General features: G+C 47.5%; 1 protein-coding gene across 1 annotated transcript; it reads right to left on the reverse strand.

The window, feature by feature from the left end:
• Positions 1 to 1548: 1548 nt before the first annotated feature.
• LOC146340987 (vomeronasal type-2 receptor 26-like) lies at positions 1549 to 17798 on the reverse strand. Its single transcript, XM_084807301.1, has 7 exons — positions 17502 to 17798; positions 15789 to 15967; positions 13662 to 13766; positions 8634 to 8647; positions 8478 to 8523; positions 7918 to 8006; positions 1549 to 2444 (listed from the first exon to the last, which is right to left on the reverse strand). The coding sequence occupies exons 1-7, from the start codon at positions 17796 to 17798 to the stop codon at positions 1549 to 1551; spliced, it is 1626 nt and encodes a 541-aa protein (XP_084663427.1).
• Between the last annotated feature and the right edge of the window lie 1741 nt (positions 17799 to 19539).

The raw sequence follows: 19539 nt of genomic DNA on the forward strand, positions 1-19539 counted from the left end.
AAGAAAAGGGATTAAAGTGTTGTTCACATTTTGGAGGACAAAGAAGAGAGATAAGATCATAAGAACATAAGAAGAGCCATGTTGGATCAGACCAAGGGTTCATCTAGTCCAGCATTCTGTTCACATAGCGGCCACCCAGCTGTCAACCAGGAACCCACAAACAGGACAAGAGTGCAACAGCACACTCCAGCCCATGTTCACAGCCACTGGTATACATAGGCTCTCTGCCTCTGGTTCCGGAGGTAGCACATAGCCATCCAGACTGGTAGCCATTGCTTGCCTTCCCTCCAGGAATTTCCCTAACCCCCTTTTAAAGCCATCCAATTTGGCGGCCATCACTACCTCCTGTGCTAGCAAATTCCATAGCTGAACTATGTGCTGTGTGAAGAAGGCTATGTATCCTGAAACTCCCACCAATCTTCTATGTATCCTGAATCTCCCACCAATCAGCTTCACGGGATGACCCGTAATGATTCTAGTATTTTGAGAGAGGGAGAGAAATAGTTCACTATCCACATTCTCCACACCATGCGTCATTGTGTACACCTCTACCATTTCTCCACTAACTCGCCTTTTTTTCGAAGTTACACAATCCCAGATGTTGTAACTTTCCTCACAAGATCCATTCTTCATGGAAAGGCATTGAGATATGCAAGATGCTCCGGGGGGCACTGTGCATCCAGATCAGCAGAAGGCTTGTCACAGCCACACCGTTCTCCACCTGCCCCTCATTGCTCCACCATCCACATATTAGACGAAGTGGTTTCACCCGCTGGCAGGAGAGGGTGTGCTCTCCAGATGGACGGCTCCTGGCACCATCAGTCCAAAGGCCTCATGCAGCTACTTGGTTCTTCCCTCCAGAATGGGATTTTGTGGAGGGAAAAACAAGACAGACACAGCGCTGGGGAACACAAGAGGGTTACAAGTGGAAGATGGCTATGTCTGAAAACCTTATCACACCCTGTGAATGAGGCCTGGCAATTGCGTACTAAAAGCCTTCTTGGGTGGCAGTTTGGAGACCCTGATTGGATAGAATTAGGTTCTCTTCATGGTCCTATCACTTTATAGAGATAAGTCCTGTTGTTGATCTGTTCATTTGATAACATAAGATTGAGCTGTATTTTCAAAGCTCCTCAAACCATTTTGATAAAGTGCGGTCTGGCTGGGTCATATGTCAGAAAGTGATCTGCGGACAATGTGGCTTTTATCTGACTAGTATTTATCTTGGTACTGTCTATGTGGGGTAAGGGGCGGCATGCAATAGCAGGTGATCTGATGCCCAGGGAAACCAATAACAGTAAAAGAGGACAATCCCCTCTTCTCATTGGTTCTTTGTTCATTACAATATCTGGTGCTGAATATACATCTTTAACAAATTGGGATGCAGTTCCCATAACATGAAATAAACATCAAAGAAACAAAGAAACAAGAAACATTCCACTCAGTCAAATGCTTTAAATGGTCTTTTAACAATTTGTGTATTAAAAAAAAAATATCTAGCAAGTGGTTAATCCACATCCCACATAGATGAATTAGCAGGGAGTTCTTTTAAAACAATGTATTGAAATCACAGGCTCCTCTCCTTATTAGGTGATCTTTACAATTGAGACTGGGCCTCAGGAGAATAATGTAACATTTGGGAAGGAAGATGCAACTGAGGAGACCAGCCCCAGAGGCCAAGATGGAGAAGATTTCCACAGCCACCATGGACTTCCCCTTGGTGCTCAGGTAGGTGGGCACAAAGGAGATCCAAACACTGCAAAACCCCAGCATGCTGAAGGTGAGAAACTTGGCTTCATTGAAGCTGTCGGGCAGTTTCCTTGCTAGGAAAGCCACCATGAAGCTAACAAGAGACAGGAAACCCATGTAACCCAAGACAGTGGAAAACATGGTGACTGAGCCTTCGTTGCATTCCACAATGATCTCTCCAGGCAGGGAATGGAAGTTGACGTTTAGGAATGGTGGAGAGGTCATCAGCCAGAAAGTGCAGATCACAGCTTGGATGAGGGGGCAGGCCAGGACAATGGAGTTTGTCAGTTGTCTTCCCAAGAGTTTTCTGGCCATGTTTCCTGGCTTGGTGGCCATGAAGGCCAGAACTACCATGACAGTTTTTGCCAAAATGGAAGAAATCGCAAAAGAGAAGGTGATGCTGAAAACAGTTTGTCGCAGAAGACAGGTGAGCTTTGTGGGTTGGCCAATGAACAGGAAAGAGCAGAGGAAGCAGAGTAGGAGGGAGATGAGGAGGACATAACTGAGCTCTCGGTTGTTGGCTTTGACGACTGGTGTGTTATGGTGTTTAATGAAGTTTGCCACTACTAGAGATGTGATCAAGGAGAGGAAAAGAGCTAGAGAAGCTAAAATTTGCCCCAGTGTCTCTCGATAGGAAAGGAAATGGATCTTCTTGGAGATACACTGGTCTTGGTTCTTGTTTGGGTGTTGATCTTCTGGGCATGGGGCACAGCGAGCTGCATCTGGAATGAGCAACAACGATTGAAATATCGCAATCATGACACGTTGTTCATTATGTGGAGCCTTGTTCAGCCCTCAAAGATAGGGATGGAAATAGCCATTCTCTACCTTACTGTACACCTTTGATCATTTTCTGTTTAAGATTTGGCCATCAGAATACCAGAAACAGAAAAGTTACAAAATGCTACTTTTTCTCCCCATATGATCCCTCCCCCAACCCTAGGGATGTACAAATCCCCTACTTACCAGTCCAAGGGGGCATCTGCAGGGGGAGAGATTCAATCCTTTCCTCCCCCCGGAATCCTCGCCAGCGGGTTCCACTCCACGGAGACTCCACGGAGTGCTCAGTGCCGTGCCATATCACTGACCACTCACAACAGGAAGGGATCCAGCAGCAAATGGCATCTGCTTTGCAATTTGTATCCCCGTATTTTCATGCGATAAGCTACGCATTCGTATTTACCTAGGTATCTGCATCACCTATCGCGTGAAAAAACAGGGACCCAATTGTCGTCCACCATGTAAATGGCGTCCAGGACCCTTCCTGCAGTGAGTGCTCGGTGATACGGCACGGCAATGGCGCTTGTATTGCTTGCTGTATGGAGCTGGCCGGTGAGGAGGAGCCAGCTCCATGCGGATCTGGTGGGAGGCGGAGGTAGGTGGACCCATTCTGCCATGGACTCCAGAGGCCGGATTCAAAATATCCCGCGTCTATGAAGTCCGTGGCGGAATATTCTGCCATCCCTACCCACCCCCCACCTATGTTCCTGTGGCATATGCCCTGGTTCAGGGATTCTCTCAAGAGATGTTACCAGTATGAAGGCAATGCTGTGTTACCTGATGAACCATACATTTAGAGAACCCTCTCAAAACCATCTTAGAGCAAGCTTAATCCTGCACTCTCAAGATGGGTGATACCAGATTCTATTTCTTAAGAAACACTCTCAGACAAGATTTGTATTTTTTTGTGTTTTAACTACAAAGGTATCAGCATAAAAGCACTAAATGCAAGAGTTTCTGCATGCATGAATTCAAATATTTCAAGTATCCAACATCCAACGAGGCTGGGCGGCAGGCGCTGGCGGAGCGCTAGGGGCAGGCCATGCCAGGTAAGGGGAACAAGGGAGAGATGTGTAGTATCTGTCCCCTGCTCCGGGCCTGTCCAGAGCCAAAGGATGGCTAGGGGAGGCGTGACCCCATCTTCTGGCCTTCGTTTGCTGCTCTGCAATGCCAGGTCTGTTACCCAGAAAACCTCCCTCATCCATGACATGATCCTGGATGAGGGTGCAGACCTGGCATGTATTACGGAGACCTGGCTGGCCAAGGCTGCTGCTCCAACCCTTGTAGCCATGGGTCCAGCCAGATATTCGTATGCACAGCAGCCAAGGGCTGGGGATCGGGGAGGGGGAGTGGGTGTTATCTACCGAGAGTCCTTGGTCTTCACCAGACCCCCTCTCCGGGAGACCAAGGTTGCTGAGTGCATGTACTGTAGGTTGGGCCCGAAGGGCAGTCTGGGGATTCTGCTCGTGTACCGTCCACCCCGCTGCACGACTGACTCCCTGGCCGAGGTGCTTGAGGTGGTCTCTGATGTGCGTGTACAGTCCCCTAACTTACTGGTGTTGGGGGACTTCAACGTACATTCGGAGGCCATCCTCACAGGAGCACCTCAGGACTTCATGGAGACCATGGCCTCCTGGGAGCTGCACCATATTCTAACTGGGCCTACCCATGTAGCCGGTCATGCACTAGACCTTGTGTTTATTTCTGGAGAAGCGGGGAGTGATCTGGAAGTCGGGGGTATATCTACCACCCCCTTGTCATGGTCAGATCACTATCTGGTGACGTTGGACTTCTTGGTTCCACAACCCCTCCGCAGGGGTGGAGGACCCATTAAAATGGTCCGCCCCAGGCGTCTTATGGATCCAAATGGATTCCTGAACGCTCTTGGGGATTCTCTGGGGCATGCCAACGGCCACTCGGTCGAGACCCTGGTGGGTGGCTGGAATGCTGCAATCACTGGGGCATTAGATCGGGTGGCTCCGAAACGCCCTTTCCCCCTGAACAGGGCTCGGATGGCACCATGGTTCAATCCGTGGTTACGAGCTCTGAAACAGGAGGTGAAACGGCTAGACCGCCGGTGGCGGAAGTCTCGCTCCAAAGACGATCAGACACGGGCTAGAGCTGTATCTTCAGCCTATCACGTGGCGGTGAAGGCAGCAAAAAAGGAATATTATTCTGCCTCCATCACATCTGCAGAGTGCTGCCCCAGGAGGCTGTTCCAAGTGGTCCGGAGCCTGGTCGGTCCTGTGGCTCCGGAACCACTGGAGCATTCTAAGGCCTCCTGTGAGGCCTTGGCAAGGCACTTTGCAGATAAAATTGATCAGATTAGGTGTGTTACTCTGCACGCTGCGGATACAGTTAGTGAGCAAGAGGCAGCCTGTGGCAAACTGGTTCTGTGGGATCGGTTCCAGCTTCTTCCTCCTGATGAAGTGGACAAGGTGCTTTCATCTGTAAGGCCGACCACCTGCTTGCTTGATCCTTGCCCATCTTGGCTCATTATGAGCTGCAGAGAGAGACTGGGTGAGGGGATCAAGGCGGTGGTGAACACCTCCCTTGAGGAGGGAGTGATGCCATCAGCCCTTAAGGAGGCAGTGATAAGACCGCTCTTAAAGAAGCCCTCCTTGGATTCTCAAGTTCTGAACAACTTTTGCCCAGTCTCAAATTTGCCATTTTTGGGCAAGGTGATTGAGCGGGTGGTGGCAGTGCAGTTGAAGGTACACTTGGAAGAAACTGATTATCTAGACCCATTTCAATCGGGCTTCAGGCCTGGGCATGGAACAGAAACGGCCTTGGTCGCCTTGGTGGATGATATGAGGAGGGCTCTGCATAGGGTTGAATGCTCCTTCCTTGTTCTCCTCGACCTCTCAGCGGCTTTTGATACCGTTGACCACGGTATCCTCCTGGACCGCCTGGAGGGGTTGGGCATTGGAGACACTGTATTGCGGTGGTTCTGGTCCTCCCTCTCCAGCAGGTACCAGAGGGTAGCACTGGGAGAGGAGGTTTTGTTCCCGTGGCCACTTACTTGTGGGGTGCCACAGGGTTCCATCCTCTCCCCGATGCTATTTAACATCTATGTGAAGCCGCTGGGGGCTATCATCAGGAGGTTTGGGGTGCAGTGTCATCAATATGCGGATGACACGCAGCTCTACCTCTCATTCAAATCTTCACCAAGGTTGGCCGTAGAATCCCTGTCCAAATGTCTGGAGACGGTGAGTGGCTGGATGGGGAGTAAGCTGAAGCTGAACCCTGACAAGACTGAGGTACTTTTGGTGGGAGACAAGAGGAGGCTGGGGGATGTTGACCTGGTGTTGAATGGGGTACGGCTACCCTTGAAAGACCAGGTCCGCAGCCTGGGGGTCATTTTGGACTCCCAGCTGTCCATGGAGGCTCAGGTGTCAGGTGTGAGCTGGACAGTGCTGTATCAACTCCATCTGATACGGCGGCTGCGCCCCTTCCTTCCCGACCATCTGCTCCCATCGGTAGTACATGCCCTGGTCTCCTCTCGTTTAGACTACTGTAATGCGCTCTACGTGGGGTTACCCTTGAAGACGGTTCAGAAGCTGCAGCTGGTACAGAACGCGGCGGCTCACCTGATTAAAGGCAGCCGCCGGCAAGATCACATCACTCCAGTGCTGAAGGAGTTGCACTTGTTACCAGTTGTTTTCCGGGCCAAATTCAAGGTGTTGGTTTTGACCTTTAAAACCCTATATGGTTCCAGCCCAGCCTATCTTAAGGAGCACCTCCAGCAACACCAGACAGGCCGCTTAACAAGATCAGCCTCGGATGGCCTTCTCTCTGTCCCATCAGCCAGGACAGCTAGACTGGTGGGGACGAGGGAGAGGGCCTTTTCTGTGGTGGCCCCCAATCTGTGGAACTCCCTCCCTAGGGAACTCCATCATGCCCCCTCTTTAATGAGCTTCCGTCGTGCATTAAAAACATGGTTGTTCAGGCAGGCATTTGGGGTGGGTTAGGGTATTTTAAAAAAAAAATATGGTAGAATTTTATTGTTTTAAATTGTTTTATGGTATGTTGTACATCGCCCAGAGTGGCTGGGTGACCAGCCAGATGGGCGATTAATAAATTTAATAATAAATAATAAATACAGACTAGTCAGTCTGAAATCAATCCCTGGGAAAATTCTGGAGCACGTGATAAAGCAACCCATCTGTAAGCACCTTGAAAACAATGCAGTGATTACTTGAAGCCAACATGGATTTGTCAAGAACAAATCCTGCCAGACGAATCTGATCTCATGTTTTGATCCGGTAACCTCCGTTGTGGACTGTGGGAATGCTGTGGACATCATATACGGTACCTCGACTTCAGCAAAGCTTTCGACAAAGTGCCCCATATTATCCTGATGAGCAAACTAGCTCAAAGTGGGCTAGATGAAGCAACCATCAGGTAGATACACAGTTGGCTACATGATCGGACTCAAAGAGTGCTTCTCAATGGGATCTTCTCCAACTGGGGAGAGGTGATGAACGGGGTACCACAGGGCCCAGTCCTGGGCCCAGTCCTCTTCAATATTTTTATTAATGACTTGGAGGAGGAGGTGCAGGGACTGCTGATCACATTTGCAGATGACACAAAATTGGGCAGGATAGCTAATGCCCTGGAAGAGAGGAACAGAATTCAAAGTGATCTTGGAAGATTTCTTGGATATCATCCTGTCCTGTGAGCTTGTCTTCTTCTTACGTATCATGCTGTATTTACGATCTGGGATGAGGCATCTTGTCACTTATCTCATGGCCCACCTGGCCCATTTATGCCACTAATTGTTTTATGGCACTCGCTTGAATAATGCTAATGAAACACACGCCTATACTTTTAACATGGGCGCCTCCTTATCTGGATTCCTTCTTAATCCGTAAAAGGGTGCTAATGATCCCTCTCTCATTGCCCGGCACTGCTGTCTCTCATTGGCAAACCCCAGAGATGGGAAACCTTCACTACTCATGAGTCAGAACGCTCAGCTGTGTTGCGTTAGCCATTGGGATCTCATTTGTAATTCCAGGATTCACTTGGAGGCATCGGATTACAGAACTTTCTAACTGGGCAGCAGGCCTGAGATGATCCAGATAGGAAAGTTTTGCCTGATCTGCCACAGTACCAGACTTGTGCTCAATATTCGGCAAGGAAGAAAATCACAAATTCTCCAACTTGACATGAAAACCTGGCAAATTTAAGAACTCAGTCATGCTCAGTCACCTGCACTATCTTCTGAATGGGCAAAGATATAGGGAAAATGCTATCCCTCATCATCTTAATATGACAACATGTCCTCTGTGGAGCTGTGTTGGTGCAGAGGCTGGGGAACAGATTGCAAAGTCACTACAGATAAAGGGAGAAAACATATGACATTGCAGTAGGGGCGGATGGACTCACCCGAGTCTGAGGTTGCTGGCGGGATATACGAAACACTAGATCCCACATCTTGCATTAAAATGGCAATTCGCTTGGAGGACAGGAAGCCCCTGGGCACAAGCAGATGAGTCCGGGACATCCCAGGGGCTCACCAAGCCGGGTTTGGGGGCAAGTGGGGAGGGGGACTACAACAGACTCTCGGACCCAGTTGGGCACCCGCAGTATCCCTGCATTTGAGTAACATCCTCCAGTTGACATAAGGATGACCAACCACCTGCCCTGGTCAATGTTCCCCAAACACTTCAGGTCTGATGCCAAAACAACCGAAGTTGGGAACATGGTTCTAAAATACATGAAAAGAAGAGCCAGGACAGATTCTGTAGTTTTGAGTATTAGTAGTTTCCTGGGAGTCCTTATTTTATTATTTGAATAGATTTCTTGAGGAAGTCATGAATACTTTGCGCAGAAGTAAACAACAGAGGTATGCCTTCCAAAATGGTATTTATACAAAAAATATTGCTAGGGCAAATGGCCCATGTCCCCTTGGCTATGACCTCCCCCTGTCCCCACTTCACTCTTACCCCAGTGTGGTCTGCACTTTTATGTGGCTCTCAAAGTCAGAGGTACCTGTGGAGTTAGAAATTGTCCCTTCTGGACAACGGTCACATGTGTAGCAGCAAACCGGTTTCTCCTCTGGAACTCTTCTCCGGTGCCCTGGAGAGCACCGCTCCACACACCTCGCGACGGGTAGCTTCGGAAAGGGGAAAGGCAAACAGTGGAGGATTTCCACATGGAAACAACTGCACTAAATGTAGCTACTCGACAGAGTCTCCCATTGCATGATGGAGGGGATTATGAGTTCAGGAGGGGATGGGAAATACTTGGTATCACTGCCTCTTATTAGAAAGGCAGTTTAGCAGAGAGAGACAAAGCAGACTGCAGGTTTGCCAGTCCCACATTCACATGAAGGCTAATAATCATAAAGCAGCCATACTCTTCTTTTAGTTAAGAAACAGAAGAGCTTTGCTCACACGTCATCCTGCATATAATACATGCACAGCTTGAAGTTTCAAAACAAGAGTTTGTTCAGTCAATTTCTCTGTGTTCAGTCAGGAGAGAGAGCAAGCCAGGTGCACTCCCAGCAATGGAAAATGCGGGAGGGGGGAAGAAACAGGAGGCCACAGTGAGCTATAGAGTCCTAAGGCCAGCTATGTCCATGCTTTAACTAGCTAAATGCCGAACTGCCCCCTTCCTTTAACTTGCAGACGAGGTTGCAATATCCCCAATAGGAGGGCTGAATCTCTCAGCACCATCGTAAAAGAGGCTCCTCTGGGAGACACCAATCCTCACACCAGAACCAGCTGTATCCTGATGAGGCTAAGGGGACAGGGAGCCTCCATCCTGCAAATCCCTTCCCTTTCCCCTTATATCAGCAAGTTCATCCCATCCACTTTCCCCCCTCAATGCAGAGAGAGAGAGACGGAGCTCTATACCTCTCTCTGCACAGAGAAGGCGACCTCTGTCCTGCCACGTTCATGCTCCAACTGGGGAGTAAGGCGGACCCCGGAACATTCCCTTCAACCCCACCTCTGTCGCCCACGTAATCGCCTCAGGGTGAATGGTGAAGTCTTGGCCTGGGGGAGCCCCTGAGTCCACTCCCCCAACTTTCACAGAATAAAAAGATCCATTTCGGAAGAAGATCCAGTTCAGGATATCCCATCTCTCGCCATTTTCCGTGAAAGAGACTTCATCTCCAGCGCTGTTGTTAAAGCGGATACTCCTCAAAGAGGCAAGAATCTGAAAAGCAAGAGACATTTAAAAGTGGGGGAAATTGTGAATGAGTTCTGGCATCTTCTAACACTCTGTAACTGCCATTAGGTTAGGAGACTGTTTTTTTCCTGGACTCCATTATTAAATTTAATGCTTAAGATGCATCTTATTTTGGCATCTCTGCTCGGCTATGCTTGTGGAATGTTTCAAGCTTTTTTGGCTGGTGCCTACTTGCTACAACAGTCCCTCCTATATTTGAGTGGGAGCTGGAGGGGCTTTACTCATAGCAGCAAAGAGAGCAACCTCTGGGGTTCTTCAGCTGGCTGTCAAGATGGATCATAGATGGGGGGAGCTGCCTGCTGTTTGCTTCTCAGGGGTGTGCTGGGGAACGATGCCACTTTACGGATAAGAACTGTATGTCCGGCTGGGGCCTTGCAGCCTTCCTCCCTCCTCACTATTCACAGTTGCAACTGTAAAATTATTCCGGAAGTGCCATGAATCTCCTCTATCCCGGACTCACTTTCCAGTGCTCTTTAATGGAAAGGATGGCCACGGAAGCATTTCCATGGGGACATGTCCTTCTTCAGTGCTTAAGAAAGGCTGACTCCCCTTCTCCCAGGCCCCCCATTTGCTTCCAGGATCAGACCACTGAGAAACAACTGAGGTGCTTTCATACGCTTGCCCAGGGTGAAGGAGGATGTTACCTGCCACGGCTGGATGTCCAGGAGCCTCCTGCCTCCCCCCGTCAGTCCACGTTTGGATCCAGACACAGCATGCAACGCGTGTGCCACAGAATAAACACCATTGTAGATCCTGTAGCTGTGACTTGTCATGCTCATTTCGAACATGTTATGTGGCAGGTCCTCTGCCTTCTCCTTCCCAGTGCAGTTTCTCTCTCCTCGTGGAGAGGTTTGGCCTGATTTCAGAAACAGACAGTTAAATGCCCTTTCCCACCAGAAACGGAGAAGGACAACTCCTTGCGGCCGGAGTGGATCTAATGCCCGAAGAAAATGCTTGAATTCTGGCACATCCCTTGTGTGGACTTTGAAGTGCAAAGCACCATACAAGATTTTTAGATACCACCCACCTGAGGGGGCTCCTGCTGCAACCATTTCCCAATAGGATGTCATGATCCAAACCTTCCTAAATGGGGTCCTGGTCTTTTTTTCATGATACCTCAACAAGACTGTTAATTGTGCTATAACACTGGAGTCCCCAAAGAAAATCATCACTTGGGGCTCAAACCAAGAACGAGGAATAGATCCACTTTGTATCCGAAGCCAATAAAGTTTGTCTGTTGGATTGAACATTTCAGAGATGGCCACACAGATGTCATTCTGCTTGAGCATTGGGGTCAGTGTCTGGATGAAATGTTCAGAACTGTCACCCTCGGGAGCAAGGAGCCCAATCCAGTTCCAGTGGAAATATAGGAGCAGCCGGACTAAGCCCACATACTGAGGAATTTCACTGGGATCAATCCGATAGAAGGCAGGGAATGGCCCTTCCCCTCCCTGAGCAGGGTCCAAAAAGCCATAACCGAGCTGAAGGAAGGAATTTCCTATGAGTCTGTTGTAGCAGAATTTTTTGGCATCTAACACAGGATTAATGGCATGAGCTTCCATGGACTTTCCAAAGCTGACTTTGGATGCATAAAGTGCTCCCCAGAAGGAAGATGGACATTTTAAAAATACATATCTAAACATAAAGTGAAGCACCGTGATGTTGTTAAGTCTCCCCCAGGTGTGGATATCATCCCCAAAACTCAGGGTGACCATGCTTGTAACCTGAAAGAATTTCGTAGCATTCCAGTGAATGGGCTCTTGTGTACTACTATACTAGAAATGTATTGGGGGCTTTCTGGCCCTCCTCATATATAATAGTTTGGTCATACCAACATAAGAAAAGTCCTGTTGAATCAGACCAAGGGTGCATCTCATCCAGCATTCTGTTCCCAGAGCTGCAAACCAGATGCTCGTGGGAAACTCACAGGCAGGACATGAGTGCAAGAGCACCTCCTGCCTGGGTTCCCCACAATGGGCATACAGATGCATCGTGTCTATGATAATGAAGGCAGCATACAGGCATCAGGACTAGCAGCCAGTAATAGCCTTCTCCTCCAGGAATGTGTCCAATCCCCTCTTAAAGCCATCCCAATTGGTGGCCATCACTGCATGTTGTGGAAGTGAGTTCCACAGTTCAACTATGCACCGTGTGAGGAAGTCCTTCCTTTTATCTGTCCTGAATCTCCCACTATCCATCCTCATGGGATGACCCTAGGTTCGAGTATTATGAGAGATGGAGAAAATGCCACCCTAGCCACTTTCTCCACACCATGCGTCATTGTGTACACCTCTATCATTTTCCCCCTAAACTCAGCCTTTTTTCAAAGATAAACAATCCCAGATGTTGTAACTCTCCTCATAGGGGAATTGTTCCAGCCCCTTGATCATTTTATTTGCCCTTTTCTGCACTTTTGCTACCTCTGCAATGTCCTTCCTTGGTGTGGTGACCAGAACTGTACACAGGATTCGAAGTGTGGTTGCACCCTAGATTTGTGTCAGTGGAGTTTGACCATGGAAGTTTTATTTTCAGCTCCTTTGCTAATTATGCCAAACATGGAATTTCCCTTTTTCACAGCAGCAAAAAAACCAGGATGACATTTTCATTGAGCTGTCCACTGCAACCCCGAGATCTCTTTCATGGTCAGTCACTGCTACCTCAGATCACATCAGCTTGTAGGTGAAGTCGGTATTTTTTACCCCAACTTGCATCACATTACACTTGCTTACACTGAACCTCATTTGATCAAACTGCATCCATTCTTCATGGAAAGGCATCGAGACACGCAAGACAGAAAATGAGAGGCAATGTTAGTGGGGCTCAAAAAGACATCCCTGAAGTGCCCCCATGCCAAACACTTTATGTTTTATTTATTATTTTATTTATTACATTTATATCCCGTCTTTTTTCCTCCAAGGAACTCAAGGTGGCATACATAATCCTCCTCCTCCTCCATTTTATCCTCACAACAACAACCCTGTGAGGTGGGTTGGGCTGAGAGTATGTGACTGGCCCAAAGTCACCAAGTGAGCTTCCATGGCCGAGTGGGGACTAGAACCCGGATCTCCCGACTTGTCGCTGAAACATGGGCCAATTTAAATGGAAATCAGAATATAGGAAGAGCCCTGCCAGATCAGACCAAAGGTCCATCTAGTCCAGCATTCTGTTCACACAGTTGCCAACCAGCTGCCTATGGGAAGCCCACAATCACAGCATGATTTCCTTTTGCTCCCCCATGGTCATGTTCCCCTCCAACTGGTGTACATTGGCATGCTGCCTCTGATACTGCTGGAGGTCGCATGTCTCCCTCAGGATTAGGAGGCATTGATAGCCCTATACATAAAAGTCAGACACATGTCACATTGTCATGGGAGTGGGGCCTCCCCCAAGCCCCGGAGGGGTAGCTGCCTTAGCTGATCACAGCTAGAACAAGAAGGAGTCTTGAGGTGCTTTGTTCTTTTATGACTCTTGAAGGTGTCAAGAGAATCCGTCTGATTTCTCACAGTCCACACACTTTTTCTAACAGAACAAGCCCTATGCTGGGTGGGATTAGTCGTGCAGTAGCTGTCTGGGATTCCTGGCTACCACCAAGGAATGCCACCTTAGCCAGGGCCCCTGAAACCCCAGTCCAGAATATAGGCAACTCAGACACTGCAGTGGCAAATCTCTTTCGGAGATCACCCTGTGTGTCTTAGTGATCCTGAGCTCTGCAGGACCCTCATATCCATCCCCAGATGGATCCCCTTACCTGTGGGATCTTGTACATGCCTGTTAGGGATGCTATTTCTCTGGAAGATTTGGAGTCAAGACCCCCAATAATGGAGAGCAGTTTATCCTGCCGGTCACATTTATAATTGGGCATCATTCGCCCCCGAGTGGAAAGCAGAGAGAGGCTGTTCTGATGCATCCATCTGGCAAGGTCCTTGTGTTCATACATGCGGAAGCCCAGCGTTGTGTTGGGAAGGAGAGCCGGATCCTTGTTGACCTCTGTGATGGCAAACGCCAAGGCCAGGAAGTGCTGGTAGTTCTTGACTATCGACCTGCAGTGGAGGGAGAGACATTGGGAGGTGGGTGAGGATCCGAACGGAACTGGTGAGAAGTGCAGTGTTAAAACAGCTTCTGCGTTAAACATGCCTATTATTTGGAACCATGAGGACTCAAACATTGTTTTATTTTTAGAGGAAGGAGCATAGTCCAGGGATAGAATGCCTCCTCTGAAGGTTTCTGGTCCCAGGATCCATCCTTGGCATATACAGGCTATCCTGGGAGAGGGAGAGACAGACCCTGTCTAACACCCTACAGAGCTGCTGCTACTGATGAAAATGGGAAAAATTACAGCTATCACATCTGGGAAGAATTGCAACGATTAAAATGAATGTATTACCTAGAACGTTATTTTTGTTTCAAATGATAACCATTATTACATCAGATTTACCTTTTAAGCAGTGGCAGAGAGATACAATGGAGTTGATATGGCAAGCAAAAAAACAAGAGTTCAAATACAAATTTTCCAAGATGCAAAGGAAGGAGGTGGCTTGGGATTATCAGATTTTAAAACCTATTTTTCTGCCTGCTGCTTGATGCGGATGAAAGAATGGGTGACGTTGAAAAATAGAAGACTTTTAGAACTAGAAGGACATGAATTGAGATATGGGTGGCATGGTTATTTGTGGTACAATAAAACAAAAGTGAATGCAGATTGTAATAATCACTATATAAGAAGGGCTGTATTAAGAATTTGGAATAAATATAAATTAAGGTTTTCTCAAAAAACACCACATTGGATATCTTCACAAGAAGCAATGCAGAGAAGAGAATTTGATAGCACACATAAATGGATAAGATATAATGATTTACTGGAATTGTCACAAGGGGAATATAAGTTAAAATCAAGGGAAAACATTGGGAGAAGGCCATGTCTGCCAGTGGTTTTCATACTTGCAAATTAAAGAAAGGTTTAAAATTCATGAGAAAAATGGTGGATTTGAACAAACAGAATCTGAGTTTGAAACAGCACTGTGTACAAATGATGAACACATTATTGCAAAACTGTAAAAAATACTGTTAAGGTATGAGACAGAGGATGAACAAGTAAAAGATTGTATGATAAAATGGGCGCAAAATGTTGGTCATAATATATCAATGGAAGAGTGGGAAAGTATGTGGGGAAAAGATCTAAAATGTACTTTATGTCCAAGCCTTAAAGAGAATTTTTGTAAGATGATGTGTAGATGGTATATGTCACTGTTTAAACTGTCTAAAATGTATAAGGGTGTTTCTGGATAGTGTTGGAAATGTGAAGATCAAGATGGACTGTTTTATCCTTTATGGTGGACTTGTAAAAAAGCTAAAATATTTTGGAAACGAATACGGTCGTTAGCTCAAAGAATATTACAGACTACTATAGAATTAAAGCCAGAAACTTTTTCATTGGGACTAACAGATAAACACGTGAAAGAGAAGGGGGGAACCCTCTTTCTCTACATGACAACAGCTGCACGGTTATTGTATGCACAGAAGTGGAAGAATGAAACAAGACCAACTGTGAGCGAGTGGATCATTAAAATTTTATTAAAGAGCAAAATTTATGTTAGATTGGAAACCTTTTTAGAATTTGTACAAGGAATCGAGAAAAATGATATCTATGTATGCAGATTTTGAACTTTGAGATGGTTGGTTCCCTTTTTTGTTGTTGTTGTTGTTAAAATTAGGAGAGAAATGAGATAATGTCTGTGAACTCAATGTATAATATACAACTAAGATAAGAAGTAGAGAATAATAATAAGCATTTGTTGTGTAAGGGGAGCCAAAGGTAGATATCTCACACTCTTAAGAGGTACTTTAGTGTATGTGTATTGTGTATTGTGTGTTTATGTTGTTGTTGTTGCTGTTTTCTTTAAAAAAAATAAAATTATTATATCAAAAAAGAAAAGAAAAGAACCCTCAAGTCTATGATGCTCCTTACAGGTCGAAGCCAATCCTGACAAGCCTCTGAGAGTGTCATATCAAGCCAAGAGATTTCAAGCAAGCGCCTCTCCCAGATCCCTCTGGTGGAAACTTACCGGAGAATACTGAATATGTATAATTGGGGGAATCTCCGGAAGCCTTCTGACTTATTGAAATAATAAGTGCCTAGCTGTAAATTCCCACCGACAATGAGGTCTCCCGGCCTGTAATAATCTTCTTCCAGGGTATATGGCCAGGTCAGGGGGCACATGGTCCTCAGCATCCCCTGGGTGGCCTGAGGCAGGAGCCCAAACAGCAGCAGCAGCAGCAGCCAAATCATCAGCAGCACAGGGAGACCTTCCCTGCTAGGTCAGAGACAAAGAGAACCAGAGGAAGATGCCCTGGCAGGGGAATTAGATCACAGAAAGAAGAGAGCAGATGCCAAGTGACCAGACACCACCCCACCCTCACATGGACAAGCTCCTGGCATACTTATATTAAGCATGTTTTCTCCAGGATTTCTTTGTTATTGACTTGCTGGATGGAAATCCCTGGAGGACTCATCAAGAATTATTGTCATTTTGATCATTCTAGGCAAGAGAACCACATCCCAATAACACTGGGCCCCCTTTGCACTTTGGAGGGAGAAAAACAGATTTGCATCACTCTTTGCTTCTTTGTGGGCCAACTGGACTTGACTTGAGTTGTCAGGTTCTTCCTTTTCACCTGTGTCAATGTGAGCACTTAGATCCAAGATGGAGTCTAGGTGTGTGCCAGCATTCAGTAGCCCAGATTGATGTCTGGAAAAGGGAGGAGTTAGTGCCTGATCACAGCTGTCCTGGGGTGACCAACAAGGCATTGCGGGATGGAATGATTAGTTTGTCTGTAGTTAACAACCTGCATAGGCATTAGTTCGGTCCCTGAAGATCTACGGAATCTGCAGGATTCTTGGATGCTTAGAGGGAGTTTTTGCTTGGCATGGCAGGTGCTCCTATTGAGGCCCTGTTCTCACCGTTGCACCTCTGGTGCTGTGGAGCTCAGATGGCTTCCCGGAGAGCTCTGGGCTATGAAGTGGGCTGGATAAGGGCTGGAGCTCAAGTGGCATGAAGATTGGAACAAATGTGGCAGAGTACATTTAAGAAGACATTATCACACCTGCCATGTGGTGGTTGCGGCAGCAGAGAAGGCCTATTTCTTCCCCATCATTGCACCATCAAGTGGATCAATTTGACTTTCGTTGTCAGGGTCTGTGCAAAACTTGGGCCTGTGCAAAACTGAGCATCTCAATCCAAGATATTCGTCTCAGGAGTCAAGGCTGCATGGACCTTTCCCTGCAATCCCTGGACATGTGTTCTGGCTGAGTGCTAGAACTGCCTTTATATAGCCTATCACGTCTATGTAAAAAAAACAAAACCACACAGACTGCAAATGGCGGCGGCAGCCAGTCAGAAGACCAGCCACCGCCACCGCCGAAGCCGCCACTGGAGCCGCTGCCATCTGGAACATCCGCCCCAGGTAAGTCTCATCCCGGGGGGGATCCGCAGGGGGTGGGGGGATGGCAGGCCATTCCGCTATGGATTTCAGGGGGCCAAATGCACTGGCATTCGGCCTCACCGAGATCCGTCGTGGAATTCTCTGACATCCCTAGTCGTGCCCTGAACAGAGGGGGGAAGCGTGGAACTTTCCCGGGGAATCTCTCATGGGGAGAATTGTAGGGGGTGCTTGTGCAGCTGCGCAGGCGTGATCCAAGCACCCACAACACACTTTGGTGTGGATGTTCATGGGGAGAGAACTTCTGTGTCCCACCGCAAGGAGCTTCCCGTAGTCACCACCCCTGGGCTCATTGGGCTGCGGTCAGGTTCTTGGGACTCGGGGTGTCCCTGGGCATGCAAGCATTGGTCTGGTCCCGGATCTTCTTGGGTATGCCCACACTGCACTCCCTCCTCCCCCATGGTCAAAGTTTCCCGCCCTGAGCATTGATCGGGCATCTTATCTAGCATGGCCTGGAGAATGACCGCATGGGCATCTATGGAGGCGATGAGTGCCCTCCTATCCCTGCTTGCTGCCACCTCGTCCTCTTCCATGACTGCCAGGACAAGTTCATTCTCCTCAGTAGCATGACGCATGATGCTTTCAGTAACCTCGCCATTGCTCGCGAGACCACCGCTCGCCACATTGGGAGGTCTCCCTGTTGACTCCGTGGAAACAGCTTGAAGCGCTACAGCCGCAGAGCGTGGCCACCTCAACCACCCCCCATAGTGACTGTCTAGTGCACAGAAATGCTTGGGTGTGTTGCACAAAATGCTAGTTTCGCCCCCTGGAGGCTAGTCCAATTTGCCCCAAAGAGGAGAGTCAACTTCAGGCTGGGTCCAACTCGATTTTATTGTTTGCAAACAGTTCGACAAAGGAGCTCACGCTCAAAAGCAGAGTCGACCCTGGGCAACCTCTGCGCTACAGTTTTATCACTTAGCTTGCATTCCTCAGCCAGCGTGTTACTTTTGATTGGTTGCCAGCGGTTTGCTTAGCAACCTTATCTTAGGGTTACTGTCTGCTCATTCCAGGCATGCGCAGCTCTTACAGTACTATGTGCTGCTTGAGACACATACAATGGCTTTTAGGTTACATTTTTACTACAATTCCCCCCTCAAAAGGCTTTTCTCAAATTTATACTCTCTTTGGTCCCGCGGTGGACTATGCACTTAAAGGCGCAAACTATTATTGCTGTGGCATTGATGGTTTTCTCTAAACAGCAAGTGAGGCCTGGGACGCCTTTGTTCTAGCTACTAGAATGTTGACAACAAAAACACTTTTTTTTTGAACTTTTGGAACTCAGTTTTGTTCCGTTCATCAGGAACCCTTAAAATGAGAGCACCCTCTTTCTGTAGAGCTACTTGAGTCCTTTCAGGGGTTCATTATTCCAACGGTGACCTTCAGGTGGGTCAGCTTCCGGTGTGACCCTCTCTGGTGCAGGTGATGCCTTTATTCAGGGTGATGAATCCACTTCTTTTCTTTGGCGACTTTCATAGCAATGGGAGTGGTAAGTAGGATCTGAAACAGACCCTTCTGCTTCTTGGTAGGTGGTTCATCTTTCTAGGACTGGATTAGCACCCAATCTCTGGGATTGAGATTATGCACTGGAGCATCTAAAGGCCAGGATTGGTGCGGTGTCGCAAACCTGTGAAAACAAAACAGACTGCAAAGCAGTAACATAACCTTGCATCTTAAAACTTTTACTTTTAAATTCATATTTAAGCTATTAGCCATAGGTAATATCCGAAGTGGGCACTTATGGAACGTTTAAAAGGTGTCAATTTAATACTTCCCTTGGGGGCGCACCATACTCGAGTCAAGGTGATTGGCAAGGCCTGTGGCCTTTCAACTTAATCTTTAAACAAATTTTAATGAGCATTGTCTTTAAGGTGCGGTTCATCTTCTCAACTTGACTTGTAGATTGAGGTTTCCAAGGGGGGTGTAGCTTCTAGTTAGTTTGTTATGCCTGGGCTACTACTTGCGTCACTTGTCCAACAAAATGGGGCCCCTGATTTGATTCACTCTCTTTAGGTAACAAGAGCTTAAGGATTACTTTTTAACAGGATCTTGGCTACTGTCTGAGCGGTGCAGTCAATTGCTTTTATCATTACTAGCAGGTACCGATAGCCATGAGTCTGGGGCAACTCTGAAAAGTCAATTTGAAATCTCTGAAAAGGATAGTAAGCGCATGGGCGACTTCTCATTTGAGCTGGGGGCTCAAACATCTTTGAATCATTTTTGATGCACAAAGGGCAGTCAGCCACTGTTCTCAGGTCTTGGTCTAACCTGAAGGAGGTGCTATCTGCCTCGGGCGCACTCAAAATCGGGGTGTTAAAG

This window comes from Heloderma suspectum, chromosome 6 (genome assembly GCF_057233095.1).
Source record: "Heloderma suspectum isolate Gila_16-S chromosome 6, 16-S_ref, whole genome shotgun sequence".
Lineage (NCBI taxonomy): Eukaryota > Metazoa > Chordata > Lepidosauria > Squamata > Helodermatidae > Heloderma > Heloderma suspectum.

What these genes read in the sequence shown, in the direction of transcription:
- LOC146340987 (XM_084807301.1), bottom strand. Translation starts at nt 17,798, where the DNA reads ATGCGTCATGCTACTGAGGAGAATGAACTTGTCCTGGCAGTCATGGAA. An exon ending in GCCCAATGAGCCCAGGGGTG is followed by an intron (nt 15,968 to 17,501) that starts GTGACTACGGGA and finishes CTCCTGCCTCAG; the next exon opens with GCCACCCAGGGGATGCTGAG. An exon ending in TACATATTCAGTATTCTCCG is followed by an intron (nt 13,767 to 15,788) that starts GTAAGTTTCCAC and finishes CCTCCACTGCAG; the next exon opens with GTCGATAGTCAAGAACTACC.